The 17,764-nt window shown below is 47.2% G+C and overlaps 2 protein-coding genes across 20 annotated transcripts in view; one reads left to right on the forward strand and one right to left on the reverse strand.

Annotated features, from left to right (window-relative positions):
• ITGAE (integrin subunit alpha E) overlaps positions 1-17,764 on the forward strand; it is a 96,553-nt gene that overhangs the window by 69,417 nt on the left and 9,372 nt on the right. For 14 of the 19 annotated variants that reach the window (XM_065572913.1, XM_065572922.1, XM_065572917.1 and 11 more), the window contains 8 exons: positions 2,873-2,943; positions 3,101-3,236; positions 6,222-6,323; positions 8,557-8,636; positions 9,844-9,921; positions 10,992-11,058; positions 11,147-11,254; positions 17,045-17,119. In XM_065572913.1, the coding sequence (XP_065428985.1) occupies positions 2,873-2,943; positions 3,101-3,236; positions 6,222-6,323; positions 8,557-8,636; positions 9,844-9,921; positions 10,992-11,058; positions 11,147-11,254; positions 17,045-17,119 (717 nt within the window). Of the gene's footprint in view, positions 1-1,043; positions 1,246-2,872; positions 2,944-3,100; positions 3,277-6,221; positions 6,324-8,556; positions 8,637-8,727; positions 8,793-9,843; positions 9,922-10,991; positions 11,059-11,146; positions 11,255-17,044; positions 17,120-17,764 lie in introns of those variants that run through there. The other 5 variants (XR_010593781.1, XM_065572924.1, XR_010593782.1 and 2 more) reach the window with 5 other exon arrangements.
• Positions 12,113-15,415, reverse strand: HASPIN (histone H3 associated protein kinase). The gene has a single exon (XM_008168967.4). It carries the CDS (start codon positions 15,333-15,335, stop codon positions 12,432-12,434), a length of 2,904 nt encoding a protein of 967 aa, XP_008167189.3. The 5' UTR covers positions 15,336-15,415; the 3' UTR covers positions 12,113-12,431.

Genomic DNA, 17,764 nt, shown 5'->3' on the forward strand with positions numbered 1-17,764 from the left:
GCATCACACACCTCCAATCCAGGTGCCTATCCCACTCACCCTAGAAAACCTCCTACACCTAAATCAACAAGGCCTGGCAGCAGCATCCATCAAGGTACACCTCTCTGCTCTCTCGGCTTTCCACCCAGGAGTATCTGGATGCTCCGTATTTGCCAACCCCATGGTGGGACGTTTTTTCAAGGGCCTGGAACGCCTCCATCCCCAGATTAGATGGCCAGTCCCTGTGCGGGACCTGAACTTGGTCCTGTCCAATCTAATGCGGCCCCTGTTTGAACCGATAGTGACTTGCTCCCTCCTCCATCTATCGTACAAAGTATCTCTTCTGGTCGCCATTACCTCAGCACGCAGGGTGTCTGAGTTGAAGGCCCTCACCTCTGACCCACCTTACATGGTCTTACACAAGGATAAGGTGCAACTTAGGCCTCACCCAGCCTTTTTTCCTAAGGTTGTGTCACATTTTCACATGAGTCAAGACTGCCCGTTTTCTTTCCTAAGCCTCATGCCAGTAGTCAAGCGCAGAGGCTACACTCATTGGGTGTTCAGCGGGCACTAGCATTCTACATCGAGCACACTAAGCCGTTCAGGAAGTTCAACCAGCTGTTCGTAGGGGTAGCAGACCAGATGAAAGGACTCTTGGTCTCATCTCAAAGAATATCTTCCTGGATCACGTCCTGCATCCGCACATGCTACGAGCTGGCCAAGGTCCCAGCCCCGGCACTTACGGCACATTCCATGAGGGTACAGGCCTTGTCAGCGGGGTTCCTGGCCCAGGTCCCAATACAAGAAATCTGCAGGGCAGCGATTCGGTCCTCAGTGCATACATTCCCCTCTCAGTATGCCATCATCTGGCATGCCAGAGATGATGCAGCTTTCGGCAGAACGGTGCTCCAATCAGCGATTCCATAACCCTGACCCCACCGCCTAGGTAAGGCTTGGGAGTCACATAATTGGAATGGACATGAGCAATCACTCGAAGAAATAAAAACGGTTACTCACCTTCTTGTAACTTATTATTTGAGATGTGTTGCTCATATCTATTCCAGTACCCACCTGCCTTCCCCTCCTGTCGGAGTAGCCGGCAAGAAGGAACTGAGGAGGCGCCAGGTTGGCAGAGTCATATATAGAGCGCTATGGAGGTGCCACTCCAGGGGGCTCCACAGCTGACCCAACGGGCGCTGCTGAGGGAAATCTTTTTGACGACTGTGTATGCACCCACCTAATTGGAATGGATATGAGCAACACATCTCGAAGAACAACAGTTACGAGAAGGTGAGTAACTGTTCTTTCCTTCTCTGTGCCTCAGTTTACCCATTTACTAAATGGGGACAGAACCCAACTCAATTGAAAAGGTGGTGAGGAGTCATTAGTTTGTTTGTGAAGTGCTTTTGCAGATATAAAGCTCTATATTATGTAGTATTATTAAGAGCTATTCTTTGAATGAAGATTTCTGCATTAACAAAGTGGTACAATTTTCTATTTTAAAAGAGGTATTTTAAAATATCTTCTAAATTATATTTTGAAAAAAATCTAAATCAGAATTCGGGCGTTTCAGCTTCTAATTAGCTGGTTTTAGTATCATGGTCTCTCGTTTATATTTTATGAGCGGGGAAATTCTTATTAGCTAATTTAGCTCTATTTTTGAAACTAGTCAGTCTGGAATTTAAATCAGTTTCTGACAAATGCAGCAAAGCTCTACGATGAGGCAGCATTTTCCTGTTTATTAATATGGATAACTCCAGTCACAAATCAATATCTAATAACTATGCCATCTAGATGAATCAGGGCAATACTTTGCAATGAGTGCTCATTTACCATTACGTAGTAAGCAAAAGAGGGTCCTGTGGCACCTTTGAGACTAACAGACCAGGGTGCCACAGGACCCTCTGTTGCTTTTTACAGATTCAGACTAACACGGCTACCCCTCTGATACATTACGTAGTAGTATATTACTGTTCAGTTTGATCATCTGAGTTGTGGTAGTGGTGATAGACTGATTTGCTAGCAACCAAAGCACCCATCACTAATGGTTAATTATCATTGGACTGCTATGGCAGTATCAGCTATAGATGCTAGATTTATATTGGAGGATCAAATTGCTGATTAAAAAATACTGGCCATTTCCCCTGATTTGGTTCTTCCAGAAAAATCAAATCAGTCTCATCTGTAAAACATGCAGTGTGTTTGGAACTGACTTGAACATATGAAACTTTAATTTTGAAACTTGTATGGCATTTCTAGAAATTAACTTTTCTAGTTTTTATTTTTTTTCATCTCTGTACCTTGTAAGAAAGTGATATTTGCATTTAAATAAATTGAGATAGGGAGAGAGTAAGTCAAATAATATGGTCAGACTGATTAAAAAACTAGAATAATATTTCAGCAATGAAAGGGGAATAATAAAAAAGTAACTTACACGATTCAGCCACAGAATGGTTCAGATGACTCCTAGTGGACGAATGGAAGGGTTAACAACTAGCATCTCTTTCTAATGTGCTGAGAATGCTGGATTGCGAAGGGACCCAGAAGAAATATTCAGAATGCTGACCTTGTCACCATTGAAGGCATTTCATGTTGCTGTGAATCCTCCCATTAGTCCTTTTTCTGGCAATCCCATCATAATTCAATAGCAACCTGTTAGTGAGTCACTGCTAGAGGTTTCTTCAACTCCAGCTTTGCCCCTTAGATAGGGTTATGTGAATCCCTGGTTTTGGGGAAAGCGTTCTTGTACATGTGAGTGTACGTGGTTTTTAATATGTTGCCTCCCAGAGGAAAAAAAAAAAAAAGAGGGGGGAAAAAGTCCCATTAAAACCAGAGTTCTGACCAACTAGTCTGACTCCATCACAGTGACTCCCACTCCTCTCTCTAATTTCAGCTGTCTTACAAGAAGGATTGTAATAACAAAGCCATCTGTGCTGCGAACCTAACCTTGAGAAGTCAGACTCAGTGAGTTGAAATGGTTTTATTATACAGATTTCGTTCTTGGTATTGCTATAAAATGACATATGGACTTTGTTAAAATAATTTGTTTTTTGTCTCCCTTTGTTACATTAACATTGATAAAGTATAACCCATCTGTTTTATGTCTCATGCCTGCTTATAGGAAGAAATTAGTGGTGGGGGACACCAAGGAGCTGACCATGGACATTTCTCTAGTTAACAGCGGAGATGACTCCTACATGACAACCCTGGTCTTGAAATACCCTAGAAATCTACAGTTTAAAAAGATGATCCCAGAGGTGAGATCATGAAGTGGCTGTCTGGTTCAAAACCAGGATGGTAAGGAACAGCCAGGGTCAGAATCCATTGTTATTCACTCACTGCCCAGGAAAATTCTCTTGAAATAAATGCTTATTTTCCAAGGATGTCTCTTTGGCCAGTGGTAAGATGTAAAGCTCATCTATAGGTGCTTTAGTAATAAATCAATGATCAATAAGACACATCATACACAGAAAAATAGGTAAGGCTCTCTTGTATACTTTTATCAGGAGTTATGCATGATTAAACTTCTTTCAGAAGCACTGTGGCCTAATGGACTAAAGACAGGACTGGGAGTCAGGAACTTCTGAGTTATAATCCCGACTGCCTCTGACTTGCTGGGACTTTGAACAACTCATGTAACATCCCGTCTCACTTTTCCTAGTGAGGCTATTTAACTACTGATAAATGTTGTGAGAATTTTTTTCTTTTATGGGCTGTACAGAACCTTTTAGTGATTTGAGATCCAGATAGTTCTTCGAGTGTTGGTCCCTACATGTATTCCATATGTGGGTATGCATGCACACCGTGTGCCTGACTGAGATAACATTTCTAGCAAGTCGGGTCCGTTGGTTCATGCCTCCAGTTGTTTTCCTTGTGCTCTGAACTGAGAGTTTACAGGGTGGTAGGGACCAATGCTGCTCTAGTTCCTTCTTAGTGCAGCATGGCCTGAGTTGGAATCCTGTGTCCGAAGCTACTTCCGTGTTTATTCTTCAAAACCTGTGTATATACTGTAAATATTTTTGTATTATTCTTAGTAGTGTTCATTTGTCTAGTTAGTGTAAATTAGTCCTACCCGAGTCCCTGACTTGGGGAGCTTTTCCCAGTGAACAAGGACTATGGCCAGAGACCAGCGATTTAAGAGGGATCTTCTGCCCTGGTTCCTTCTCTGTGAGCAATAAACACCAGTGTTGCCTATACTGCCTTGGGGAGGCTCACATCTCTGCTAAGTGCAACATTTGTCGCTCCTTCCCTCTCAAGAGCTCTGACTAAAGAAACATCTCATGGAGAAAACCTTGAGACCCAGACCTGGGCCAAGGCGACCAACTTGTACAATGGCCTCAGTGAGTGAGCAGCGCCCCTCTGAGCCTGAGCACAGGAGCTGAGGCCAGAGCTGCTAAGAATTGATAGGCTTCTCATTAGGAGCAAGGAGCACTCTCAAACGCAAGGAAAAATCTGCTCCTAAACTAAAAGATCCCTCCCCCATTCTGTCCAAGTCTGGCGAGTCCTCGTGCACAACTCCAAAGGACTTAAGTCTGCTCAGACCTCTTGGGCATGAAGGTCTGGCGCAAAAGAGTAGGGATACGTTGGTACTAATTTGGGTTCTGATGCACTAACCAAAGGATCAGCACTGTCTGGGAGCTACAGACTTAGACTCTGCTCTGGTGCTGGCCTGCCCCTGCAAGGAACCGCTGTCCACCATAACTAGGGATGCGCCGGATCTGTCGGTCCCAGCCATTGGAACCTCCTGCACTCCAAGACAGACCTCTGGGAGGAGATGGAAATATTCCCTATTTCCATCAGCCGAAGCATTCGTCCACCAGTACTGATGACTTGCCGATTTGAACTGGAGCCTACCTCCTCGTCTGCTGAGCTGGAGGCTCCAGAAGGTCTTAGATCTGTTCTCCACCCAGATATGATTATCCAGGGGACCAGTGGTACCCAATGCCATGGGATCCCCCTCAACCGGTTGACTCTTCCTACTGGCATCATTGGAGTCCATGGGATCCCTATGCTAGACACTCCAGATCTCTGCATGAATCCCACCTACCCTCTCTTTGCTGACACCAACCAGCTTCTTCAGGGTACAAGAGAGAAAAAATTGATCCAAATCTGCTGGGACTAGTGGTGCGGACAGGTGAATCCTTCCCGATGCTAGATGAGGGGGTTATTCAGTCTTCGCCATCCTTGCCTGAGGTCTACAGGCAGTATCAAGAGCTCTTGCAGTGGGTGGCAACTGAGCTCCAGCTCCAACCCAAGGAGGTACAGGGTACTCAGCATAGATTCCTGGACCTCCTGCCGTTTTCTGGTCCCAGTCAAGTGGCCCTTCCTGTTAACAGATTAAATTAAGGTTTGGGGTATACGGGAAGGTTATTTCTGAGTTCAGGAACACTGAAAGCAAATACTAACTTCCTAGTTTCAGAATTACTGAGAACAGATCTTGGGCTAGTGTAAGCTTTGGACTTATTCAGTATGTTAAGGCCATAATTACAGCATGATGAAAAAATTTAAATGAAATTCAAACACTGCCTTCATGTTGCATGAGTCAGCCAGCCGTATCAGGGTGTTTTCAGCAATGGCATACATAAAATGGAACAGCTGAAAAGGGAGTAGTGTTGTAATGCATTAAACTACAGCAGCACAAAGGGCTTGATATTGCTAAAATATAGCCAGAACTAAAGAGTCTGGGTCAGTTAGTTTCCCCATTTTTCAAGTTAAAACTGATGAGACTTTTAAATTACTTTATCAATTCTTATAAGGGACAGAGTTAGTGGAGGTCTTGAAGGACTGGACTGTCTTCAGGGCAAGGCTATAATCTGTATGTTGGGTTCGTTGCAGTGTTTTTCTTTTGCAATATATGGAGACCATAGAGTAACTTGAACTTTTTTTAAAACCAGTCAAATGTGGGTATTTGTTGTTTATCTCCACCACACTAATCCAACATGTTTAATGTAAATAAAGTGTTCTGGCAGCTTGAATCAATTTTGCCTGCCTATAAAAGGCGGTTTTTTTACGAGACTCATAGCCTGTATTGAAAATACCTGCTCTAAATGCCTAAAACGAGGCCTGAAAAGAAACCATAAACGGAACGCCTCAGTGATGTTATCAGTGCCTAAATGGAGAACTCATGTGATCTCCAGAACACCTAACTCTTGATGTTACGTGTGGGAGTGCACAACAGAACGAGTTGAATCTTCCAGTCTGTTTTGCTTCTATATTAAAAAGCATTCCTACTATTTTGACAGCCATCCTCTACTGTGATTCATTGTGATCAGCCAAAACCATCTGCACATTTACTCTCGTCCATGGGCTGCAAGATTGGACACCCGATATTCAAAAACACAATGGTAAGTCAAATGTCATTGTTTCCAGCTCTGTTCTCAGTGTTTGTTCTATTTTCAACAGCTGCTCTTGCACCATTATCTTTGCAACTAGGCCATAGCCTCAACTAACTCTCATGTATGGAGGTCAGCACTCTAGCTGACTGGGATATTTTGAGGATCACCCAGGCCAGTAACGTGTTCTGTCACTGCGTGTCCTGTAACCTTGGGGTGCCTTAATGCTGTGCTGCTATGGCTCAGATCCCTTACACCAGTAGCCTGCCCACATGCACCAGGTCTCACTCTGGCTTTCAGCCGTTTAGTTACTCCTGACACCAACAGCCCTTCCTGTCCTGAGTCTCCCTAAATTTCTGAGTTCTTAACAGGGCCGGCTCTGGCTTTTTTGCTGCCCCAAGCAAAAAAACAAACAAACAAACAAAAACCTGTGGCGCGGCCAGAGTGGCAAAGCAGGGGGGGGGGGCAAAAAAACCTGCGGGGCGGCCAGAGCCAGGGGGACTCCCTGCACTGCAGACGTGCCCCGGCTAGCATGGGAGAAGGGGAGGGAGAGGGGGGAGAGAGAGAGAAGGGGGTGTGGCCAGGGCTTCAGCGGGGCGCTGCTCCGGTTGGCAGGGAGTGAAGGACGCGGGCTGCCCTGCCGGGCTTGCTACAGACCTGGCACCGGCTGGGGCAGACAGAACGCGCAGCCCGCTCCCAGCAGGGCACTCCCCTCCTCCGCACTGAACCAAGAAAAAAAAAGCAGCCGTGCTGCCCTAGGATTGGGCAGAATGCCGCCTTAAGCACGAGCTTGCTCGGCTGGTGCCTGGAGCCGGCCCTGGTTTTTAACTACCAGACACGACACACAGACTTTCCCCTCCTGGTTTGTCACCTCCGAAGGTGTGAAATCAGCCCCACAGATACCATCTTACTTTGGTCCCCACACAGTTTGCACAACAAAGACCTGCTTGGAGTAAAAATAAACAAACGGTCTATTTCATAGAAAACCCACTGATTCAAAGATGAAATAGTGAGATAGCAAACATGCAAGTGACCCAGTAAATATAAAGATGCAACCTCAGGCTTTAAACATCCATATTAGATTAAAAAACCCTTTTTCTAATACAATTTACCTATTGCCTTTGAACAGTTTCTCAGAATACCCCTTAACTACATTTGGTGGGGGGCGAATCCAGCATTCACAGAAAGCTTCCCACCTACAGGCTCTTCCTGTCTCCAGATAGATTTCACTTCAACCCCTTTTATTTTAAAAAGAAGAACAGGAGTATTGTGGCACCTTAGAGACTAACAAATTTGTTAGTCTCTAAGGTGCCACAATACTCCTGTTCTTCTTTTTGCGGATACAGACTAACACGGCTGTTACTCTGAAACCTTTTATTTTAAAAGGGTTTGCAGTTTTATTTTTCAGTTCATTATAGATATTGAAAAGTGTGAAATTGCAAGTTGTCTCAGTGTTTTACCACAAACTCTAATGACCCATGATTTGTCTGTTCCTGGGCTGTACAATTAATAGTTACTTGAGTCCGGTTTTGTGTAAACATCTGGCTTGGGAGGTGCCTCTCCCTATCTGATTGCTCACCTCCCTGCTGTGAGGTGGAGCCAAAGCTTATGAGCACAGTTCTCTATATACACAAATTCATAACCATAGTCTCTATACGTATCTCATGATGACCATCAGTTTCAGAACAGTAAAAGCTTCTGTAAAAGACCATACTCGATATACTTTTACAGTAAAATAACATAGTATGCAATCATTTGATTTAACTGCTTCTTTTTAGGGGTTTAAACCCTCTATTCTCCCCATGGGGTGTCTGGACCCTGACTGTCACACTAGCCATTTGCATATATCTGTTTCTCGGCTGTTTTTCTATTATACATAGTAATATGTACCACATATTGGAGAGAAATTTGGACAATAAAACTATCTAACTAAATGTATTTTAAAAGTAGTACAGCAAGAATAAAAAAAAACATTTGCATACAGGTCTGTCGCATCTTACGCGCATTTAACATGTGCGATTTCAGCTTTACGCGGTCGGCAAAAACCAAAAAAGAGAAAAATAACAGTTTTAATACTGTACCTGTAGTGCGGGTGATTCCGCCCACCATTACACTCAACGTAATTTTGACTATACGCGATTTTTGCTTTACGCACTGACTGCGGAATGTAACCCCAGCGTAAGATGCGACAGACCTGTACGTTCATTTTGCTTTTTTTGTTTAATAATCTCTTTCTTCATAATAGGCATATTTTTCAGTGATTTGGCAATTAGATGAAGCTTTATTTCCAGATCAGACTGCGAACATCACTATTAACGTCACAAAGTAAGAAATGCCCTTTTCCACCTGTCATATTATAGACAGAAGAGAAAACATAAGTCACCACCTATTTCCTTAATATTTCTCCATTAAACAGCCTGTGGGAGCCAGTTCCATGGAAACCCTACTCATCCGTCCCTCCCTTCGTTTAGAAATATCCATGTATGTACAAACTATTCCCCTACCTGCTGAGGATTATAATTTATTTTCTCTTTGGAAAATAGAGAATGGGAAAGCCACCAAATTTATTTATTACTTAAGCAGGGTCCTGATTTCCCTTTTTCCTGCAGGACACCTAGTACCCCTTCTTCATCAGTAGGGAAAATAGTGTATAGTGTATACTTTTTTCAAAAACACAGGCCCAGCTGTGTGCCGAGTGGTTTTTTTGTTGAGGCCCAATTGATTTTGGGGAGGCAAGGTGTGGTGGGTACTAATTCCTTCCACCCGCTTCACTGGGGTCTGGGAAAGCACGTTTTCAGAGTCCTTTGCTGTCCTTTCCTATTCTTTTGGGACGGGGGAAGTCTGTGACTGCTTTCTAGGAGGTTGGGGGGGGAAGGCAAGCAAGCCTTTAAAAATAAAAAAAGCTGAGGCCATATTTATACCCAGGTAATCGGCACAAAATTGTACTTAACCCATTTGTCAACATTTTCAAACAAGATAGGAATCTAAACCTACGGTTTAGCACCTCAACAGCTGGCCTTAAGTGTGGAAAATAAGGAATGAGCAGGTGCTCAGCATCTTTGAAAATCAGGAAACTGATTTTAGGAAACTAAAGATTTTATTTGACTAACTTTAGGCAGCTAAATCTGGAATTTTTGCCTTTCAACTCTACTGCAAGCATAGTTGAAGGGGAAGGTTTTTGGATGTTTCTACCATGCCAGCAAGCTTCTTGCACATGTGGGAGCACCCTTAACTATGATAGATGTGAGCATTGCTGTATGCTCACATATTGCACTTGTATTTGAAATATGGGGAAACAGGAAATGCTAAAGGAAAGGTCAGAATTCCTACCACATTACATTTATGGAGTTCAGACTGCTAGTAGCTCTGTGAAAGCTGCTCTTGACTGTACAGTGGCAATAATTCTTTTCATTCTCCTTGTATAAAGTCACTGTCAGCAAATGTCAAACTATAGAAGCTTTAGTGACAGGGAAAAAAATTAAATATAGTACAGGTAGATAACTAAATGTTATCTTTTACCCTTTATTTTTAGTGTAAATGAAAATAGCACTGCTTTGATTGAAGAACACATACTTGATGTCAGATATGCTTTGACTGCAATTCTTACCAAGTAAGTCTTACGGAGTAGCCAAGTGCTATTGATATTATTAGGACATTTACAAACCTGTTTTGGAGGTAAAGTGAAGTAGGGGAACCTTGTTAAGACTACAGGGGTAGGCAACCTGCGGCACGCGAGCTGATTTTCAGTGGCACTCACACAGCCCGGGTCCTGTCCACCGGTCCGGGGGGTTCTGCATTTTAATTTAATTTTAAATGAAGCTTCTTAAACATTTTAAAAACCTTATTTACTTTACATACAACAATAGTTATATATTATAGACTTAGAGAAAGAGACCTTCTAAAAATGTTAAAATGTATTACTGGCACGCGAAACCTTAAATTAGAGTGAATAAATGAAGACTCAGCACACCACTTCTGAAAGGTTGCTGACCCCTGTATAATTTGTTATTTATGAATTGCTGTTCCTCTATAAAAAGGTTAATTAACCTTATTGTTTAAGATAGTCAACTATTGTTACTAGAATCACAAGATTACTGTAATTGCTAGATCCTAAGATTTCTTACTTTGTGTGTTTAACAACACTATAGATAGCTGGTGGTTCCCATTTTGTATGAGTCTCACACATCAAAAGGGAAGGGAGAAACTGAAAAATGTGATAGTAAGACCACCTAACTGGCAGGGAAATTCAGGGGCATCTCTAGTACCTGAAACTATTTAAATAGATTCTAGATTCAAGGGGGGGAGGAGAGAGAGCTCAGTGGTTTGAGCATTGGCCTGCTAAACCCAGGGTTGTGAGTTCAGTCCTTGAGGGGGCCACTTATGGATCTGGGACAAAATCAGTACTTGGTCCTGCTAGTGAAGGGAGGGGGCTGGACTCAATGACCTTTCAGGGTCCCTTCCAGCTCTATGAGATAGGTATATCTCTATATATTATTATTTATTATAAGATGTTGTCCCTTTAAAATAAGTGTAGATAAACATGACTTTCACTAAAACTGGATGTGTGATATCTTCCCTTCTCTTCTATTTGAGGGATCTGTCTCTATCAGTTAGTGTGAACTAATTTGCAGCAATAACAATGCAAGATCCATTTAGTTTGATTTATCTGTTTGTCTGCAGGCCAACTCCAGTAGTATATGTGAATGTTAGTCAAGGACACTTTGAGACCAAAGAGTTCCAGTTTAATGTAGGTACAAAGTTAATAACATTGATGTAGTTGGATTTTTTAGGGCCAACCGTTCACCCTTTCTCATCCTGTGCATTTGCCTTCGTAGATCAATGGGGAAAACCGCTATGGCGCTCAAATTGATTTAGAGATTTTGGTTCCTGTCTGCATACAAGGTCATCCCATTGCAAGAATGAAAAATGTAACAGGAACACAGGTATTTTTATTTTATTTTTTTTACCTTTTTCAATGTGCGATTCCTCTTCCACAGACTTTCAGGAGAGCAGGTTTAGACCCTTACTGATAAGTAAAGCTAAGATTATGTCACGGAGAGTGTGAAATCTGTGACTTCCAGTGACCTCTGTGACATTGGGGGCCCCTAGAGCTGCCCAGCAGCTGTGGGTAGCAGGACCCCACAACTGACTGGCTGCCGCCCCTGGCGGTGACCCCTGAGCTGCCACGAGCAGCTGGGGCTCCCCCTGCAATGGCAGAGGGACCCAAGCTGCTAAGTGGCTGCAGGCGGGGGTGCCTCCCCACAGCTCCCCTGCCATTATGGGTGGCGGGGGACCCCCCCCACACAAGTGCCACTGGGCAGTGGGGTCCCTGCAGCTCCCAGCCACTGCAGGGGCGGGAGACAGGGTGCTGGACCCCCCCCCCCATTTTGTCAGGGATGTTTTTAGTAAAAGTCAGGGACAGGTCACAGCTTCCATGATTTTTTGTTTATTGCCCATGACCAGTCCATCACTTTTACTGAAAAGATCCATGACAAAATCATAGCCTTACTGATAAAACATATTCAAGCGTGGGTTTCCTACAGAATCCAGGAGTATTTTCTCTAATTTTCTATTTCAGGGTTTACATATTGTAACCTGTCAAATTCATTCTGCTAATCCAGGAAGTTTGCCAACCTAAGAGCATGTGTTTAAAGCTGGGTCTATACAAGTGCTAATTTAAAAAAACAAAAACAAAAAAACCCAACATTTTTTATAATAAGGGAATGCCTCAAATGTATTAGCAATATGAGGTCAGATCTTCATTTTCCATAGTGAGAAATGAAAAGTAGGCTAGATTTTACTGCAGCTTAAAGTCATCAGTTTTAATGATCTAAGATTAAAAGTTGCAGAGGAGCTTAACGTTCAGAATAAGGACTTAACATATGGAAGAACCACTTTTAATATTTGAACTGTGAAATGTTTCAAATTTTTTTTGCAACAATGGATCTTCACATATTTTAGCTGAACACGTAGAAATTATTTAACTCATGGACATAAGAGGTCATTTACTATCTGCATCATGCCAAATGTGCCAATGTTAAAATATTCCAAAAATACAGCAAAGGGAGTGACAGTACAAGGACACCATTTTGTGATCTCTCATTCAAAGGTCCATTTTGATCAGTGGAAAAGGCTGCTATTGAGCAGAACATCACTTGCAGAGCTAAAGTTCAGGACTTCTCTGTGAAACTTTCGGAGTTGCTTCTGTATGCCTTTCAAGGCAGAGGAGGAGGATAGCTTTCTCTTGTAGTTTACCTCTTTCAGAAGTTTATCTGCCAAATAGTGCAGCCACAGGACATTGCTATGGGGGTGATAGTCAGCCCAGTTGTTGGCATTCTCTTTTTTCATCTGCCTATAGATATCAAACTGGTAGTCACCTCTTCCTTGGAACAGCTCTTTGTCAGTGGAAATATCACAGAAGATAGTTAGCCCATCTTTCTCCATCCTAGATAGGGTGTAATCTATGATGTTCACATGAATTCCTTTTGTGGGGATTGTATAAACTGCTCCATTCAAAGTATAACTGAGCTCTTTCAAGTTGGTTTTCTTCACCAGAATATTCCCCCAATGCAAGTCTCTGTGCTCAAAGTGCAGTCCCTCCTCTGCCACAGCCAAGGAAGCAGTAACTTGATGCAGCAGGCTTTTTGCTGTTGCCACTGAATTTAGCTGCTTCCTCATATTCTCCAAGTTATTGCCTCCAAATTCAAATTCCAGGACCATGAACAGCTGCTGCTCTCCAAACAGGTCTGGCCGGTCATTTTCAGATCCGTTCAGTTCGTGATATTTGTCCCAGGCTTTCAGAAGATGCTTGGGATATGCCCCCTGTACACAGTGCACGGAGTACAAGTCAATGAAACCTACAGTCCTGTTCTCTACCTCCTGAGATAAAAGGCTGAGCTCCTTTGAGATTATCATCTCTGGCAAGATCTCACTGAAGCTCTTCTGAGCTTCTCCATTGACCCTCTCAGTCCCCTCAACAGGAACAATTTTTAAAGCCACAGCTCCTCTCTCACTGTTTGTTTGGAACACCTCCCCAAATACTCCTTCCCCAATCTTCAAACAGTTCTTCATCTTATCTGGGGGAATACATTGCTCAAAGGAGATAGGACCCTCCTGTTGACATTCCCCATACACCTTTTCTGCGTCTGTGAGCATCACCTCCAGAACAGAATGGGACTTCATGGGAGTCAGCAGGAGCACGGAGGAAGTGGGCCAATTACAGTAGCCAACACTTTGAATGAACGAGGACTTATGGTACCCTGCAAGCTGAGATTTGGAGGAGGAAGGAGTACAAGGGATGCTGCTACAGGCACTTTCCTCGATGGAAACTTTCTTTTTCTTGTGAAGAGTGAGAGATGCTCGAGCCCTAGCCCACCACTGGGAGTCATTGAGGAAAGAAGAGTCACACAGAAAAGACGATGACCTCTCCAGGGCATTTTTCTCTCTTCCTTTTTGCCTCATTTGTTCTTGAAAGAAGGAGCCATTACCCTGCTGCCATGGAGTTTTTGAATTCTTGCGTCTGACAGGACAGCGCCGTGCCTGTTTCCCCCATCGGCTGGAGCTGAACCCACTGATACAGGCCTTTCTACTGGTGCCTCCATCACCATCTCTGGGAATGACCTTGCTACTTCTGGACTTCTTTACTGAGATTACAGACAGGGCAGAGGGGGAAACTGGCTGCTGACAATCATTTTCCCTCCAGGAGGGCCAAGCATCCAACTTATTATTGATCTTCCTGTTAGCCAACCAGGTTGGTACCACTTGAGAACTCAAGACCACCAAGGGCTGAAGTCTGCTTTTGTCTGTGCTAAGGTTCCAGCTCCTTTTCTGAGAGCCACCTCTCAAACCATCATGTGGCTCATCAGGACTGGTATTATCTTGTACCAGGACATGGGGCGTCCCAGTAATGGGCAGTGGAGCCCCAGGATGGTTAACACTTTTCTGCAGTCCCAGACTAGTTTCTAGCTGGCAAGGTCCCTGTGTAGTCCTCTGAGCCCTCTCTGCCTTTTGTGAGGTCAGTCTTTGGACATGATCTCTACTCACAGTTTTATGATGGGGGGACACAGGCTGGCCCTGAGTAGGGACAGACTGTCTGTGGATACCTGGAAATGATGAGGGGACAAGCTGGATCGAGTCGCCCTGGGCTGCTTCAGGCGGTCTCCCAGCCCCACAGGGCAAGAGGACATAGCTGCTCCCAGATATCATACAAGTCGTCTGGCTCTGGGCACCTTGGGGAGAGGCTGTGCACGCCGGCTGGCTCTGGCTCCGCCAGTCTCCCCCCAGGGGGCTGCCTGAACTGGCGCTGGGATGCTGTTGGCCAGGAGAGACCCGGACGCTGTCCCCGGACAGCGGCGGGGAGAAGAGCTCCATGCTGCCCTCCAGCCCCGCCGCGGGCTCCGCGGTGCTGCTCCCCGGCGCCATGGAGCTCAGCTCGGCCAGGATGTTCCGGGGGGGGCCCTGACGTCGGCGCGGGGCCCGGCCCGAGGCCGCCCTCCCAGGACCGGGGGGGCCGTTCTCCTGGCAGCCCCCCAGGATGCTCTCCTCCTCGGGCAGGGGCCCGCTCTCCGCCCCGGGCGGCGCCTGCTGCGGGGTGCTGCAGAGCAGGGGGGGCCGCGCCCGCAGCCCCGTCCTGCGCCCCGGCGACGGGAGCGCCCCCCGGCGGCGCCGGCGGGTGACGTGTCTCCGCAGCGGGGTGGCGGGCACGGCGCAGCTATCGCGCTGCGGGCCCGGCCCGGCGGGGCCCCGGTTCTCCTTGGCCCCCACGCGGCCGCCTCTCCGCCGCCTCAGGCGGGCGGGACTGCGGGGCGGCGGGCGGCGGCAGCGGGGCTGGAAGTCGGGGTCCTCGGAGCCGGAGGACGAGGCGGTGGAAGTCGAGCCCACGGAGGCGGAGCTGGAGCTGAAGAGCCGCTTGCGGTCCAGCGGCGGCGACAGCCAGGGCGCCGGGGGCGGCAGGCGGCGCCGGGAGCCGCCCCGGCGCGCGTAGGTGCGGAACAGCCGCGGCTGGAGGCTCGTAGCCCGCTCCATGGCGCGGCCGCGCCTCAGCGAGAGCCGCCGAGCCCGCCCGCCGCCATTTCAAACCAAGTCTCGCGAGGCCGGCGGGGGCGGGGGCAGGGCGGCGAGAACCCGGCCAGGCTAAGTCCCGCCCACCAGGCCCCGCCTTCCACAGCCGCGGGCGGGTGCGAGCGCGGGGCGGGGCCGGGCTCTCGCCTCCCCCCCCCCCGCCCCCCGGGAAAAGGGGTCGGGGCTCGCCCCGCCCTGGGCGGTGCCAGGTGCCCCGGGTCCGTTCCCCCGTCACCCCCCCCCCGTGCCCATCACCCCTCCCCCGTTCCCGTCACCCCTTGGGTGCCCTGTTCCCGTCACCCCGTTCCCGTCACCCCTTGTCCATCACCCCTCCCCCGTTCCCGTCACCCCTTGGGTGCCCTGTTCCCGTCACCCCCCTGTGCCCCTTGTCCATCACCCCTCCCCCGTTCCCGTCACCCCTTGGGTGGCCCGTGCCCGTCACCCCCCCCCACCCATCACCCCGTTCCCGTCACCTATTGGGTGCCCTGTCCAGTCACCCCTCCCCCCGCCCATCACTCCTCCCCCCCCCACTCCCATCACCCCCCGTGCCCCTTGTCCATCACCCCATTCCCGTCACCTCATTCCCGTCACCCCCTCCGCCCATCACCCCCGTTCCCGTCACCCCCCTGTGCCCCTTGTCCATCACCCCGTTCCCGTCACCCCTTGGGTGCCCCGTGCCCATCACCCCCCCCCCCATCACCCCTCCCCCGTACCCGTCACCCCTCGGGTGCCCCGCGTCGGTCACGCGCACCGTGCCCGTCGGGTGCCCCGCGTCGGTCACGCGCACCGTGCCCGTCGCCCCTCGGGTGCCCCGCGTCGGTCACACGCACCGTGCCCGTCGCCCCTCGGGTGCCCCGCGTCGGTCACACGCACTGTGCCCGTCGCCCCTCGGGTGCCCCGCGTCGGTCTCACGCACCATGCCCGTCGCCCCTCGGGTGCCCTGTGTCGGTCACACACACTGTTCCCACCTCTGTGCTCCCTGAATGACTTTGTCCCGCCCCCATGAGATGATGAGGCTCCTTCGCTCTCAGTGCTTCCCGCAGGGCACTTGTGACTCTGGGAGGAGACAGACTAGTCCTTCACTGCTTCTGCCCCATTGAGACCCTGCTGACAATGGCCATGTTCTTTATTGGACCAGCTAAGGCCTTCAGGCTCTCACCTTCTGGGGCAGAGAGCTGTGTCTCCAGGACTGGCTGTACGGCACAATACCTGACAGCACTATATAAACAACAGAGCACCCACCCTGAATGTAGTGAGTGCCAAAATGTTGATTTAGCTTTGGCTTTATCATATAATCCAAGAAATAGTCTCTGCTATAGTGAATTCTGTGGACTCCACTAGCCTACAGTGCAGATGAGTCCTTTGTTCTCCAGGCAAACCCTTGGGGATAGATCGCCAATACGCTTGCCCCACATACTGCAAGTAGGTTGTGGCCACACATCTCTAGGTGAAGACAACCAGACCAGGGACACTTTGGAGTTCATCTCTCCTAAACTGACCAATTGGTGGTGTAGTGAGCATCTGACCCTGAGCCTCCCTTCCTCTGCTGTCTTGGGAAGAAGGTGGCAGACAATGGGATTGGGCTTCTGGAATTCTTTGTGCATTTTATTAGGCATGCTCTGGGCAAATGGTGTGTGGGAAACTACCAAGACTGTCCACTACTCTCTTTCCAGAATACAACAGTCTGCACAAACTGGAAGGATTTGGAATATCATCCTCAATTCTGTACTGAAAAGACCAAAGTACAGGTGAGTGGTTTCTTGGTATTCGCTGTTACACAGATGTACTAGGGGAAACGCAAACTAGTTACTGTTGGTCTTTCCAGAAACGGGAACTGCAGCACCCAGCAGATACTCTGCTAGTCGATCTACATAGAATGTAATTACACAGGCTCTGTATGGTGCAAGCAGTGAGCTAAATCCAAGAGTCAGTTTAGTTTGGCTTTAACATACAGGCGCATAACGGTTCTGGATGTTTAAAAAAAAAAAAAAAGGAAAGTCCTGACCTGATAGACTATATTTTCCTAGATCCACATAGTGATCTTGTAACTTTAACGTTGGGGCACTTGTTTGTGTGTATCTGATTACTTGATTTGAGCCTGTCATGGTGCTTGGTATGTAGCCCTTTAGTTTTCTTGGTTTATGATATTAGGGTTGCTGTTGGTACTGACAGCTACTGCAGGGCTGTGCAGCATCTGCTGTGCCATGCATATCTAAGCACTAGAATAAATTCCCTAGGGAGGTTGAGGAATCTCCATCATTGGAGATGTTTAAGAGCAGGTTAGACAATCATCTGTCAGGGATGGTTTAGATAATACAGTACTTAGTCCTGCCATGAGTGCAGGGGACTGGACTAGAAGACCTCTCAAGGTCCCTTCCAGGCCTATGATTGTA

Source organism: Chrysemys picta, chromosome 19, assembly GCF_011386835.1.
Source record: "Chrysemys picta bellii isolate R12L10 chromosome 19, ASM1138683v2, whole genome shotgun sequence".
Taxonomy (NCBI): domain Eukaryota; kingdom Metazoa; phylum Chordata; order Testudines; family Emydidae; genus Chrysemys; species Chrysemys picta.

Bases quoted from the DNA above. Each gene is read 5' to 3' on its own strand.
- HASPIN (XM_008168967.4), bottom strand. From the start codon at position 15,335: ATGGAGCGGGCTACGAGCCTCCAGCCGCGGCTGTTCCGCACCTACGCG.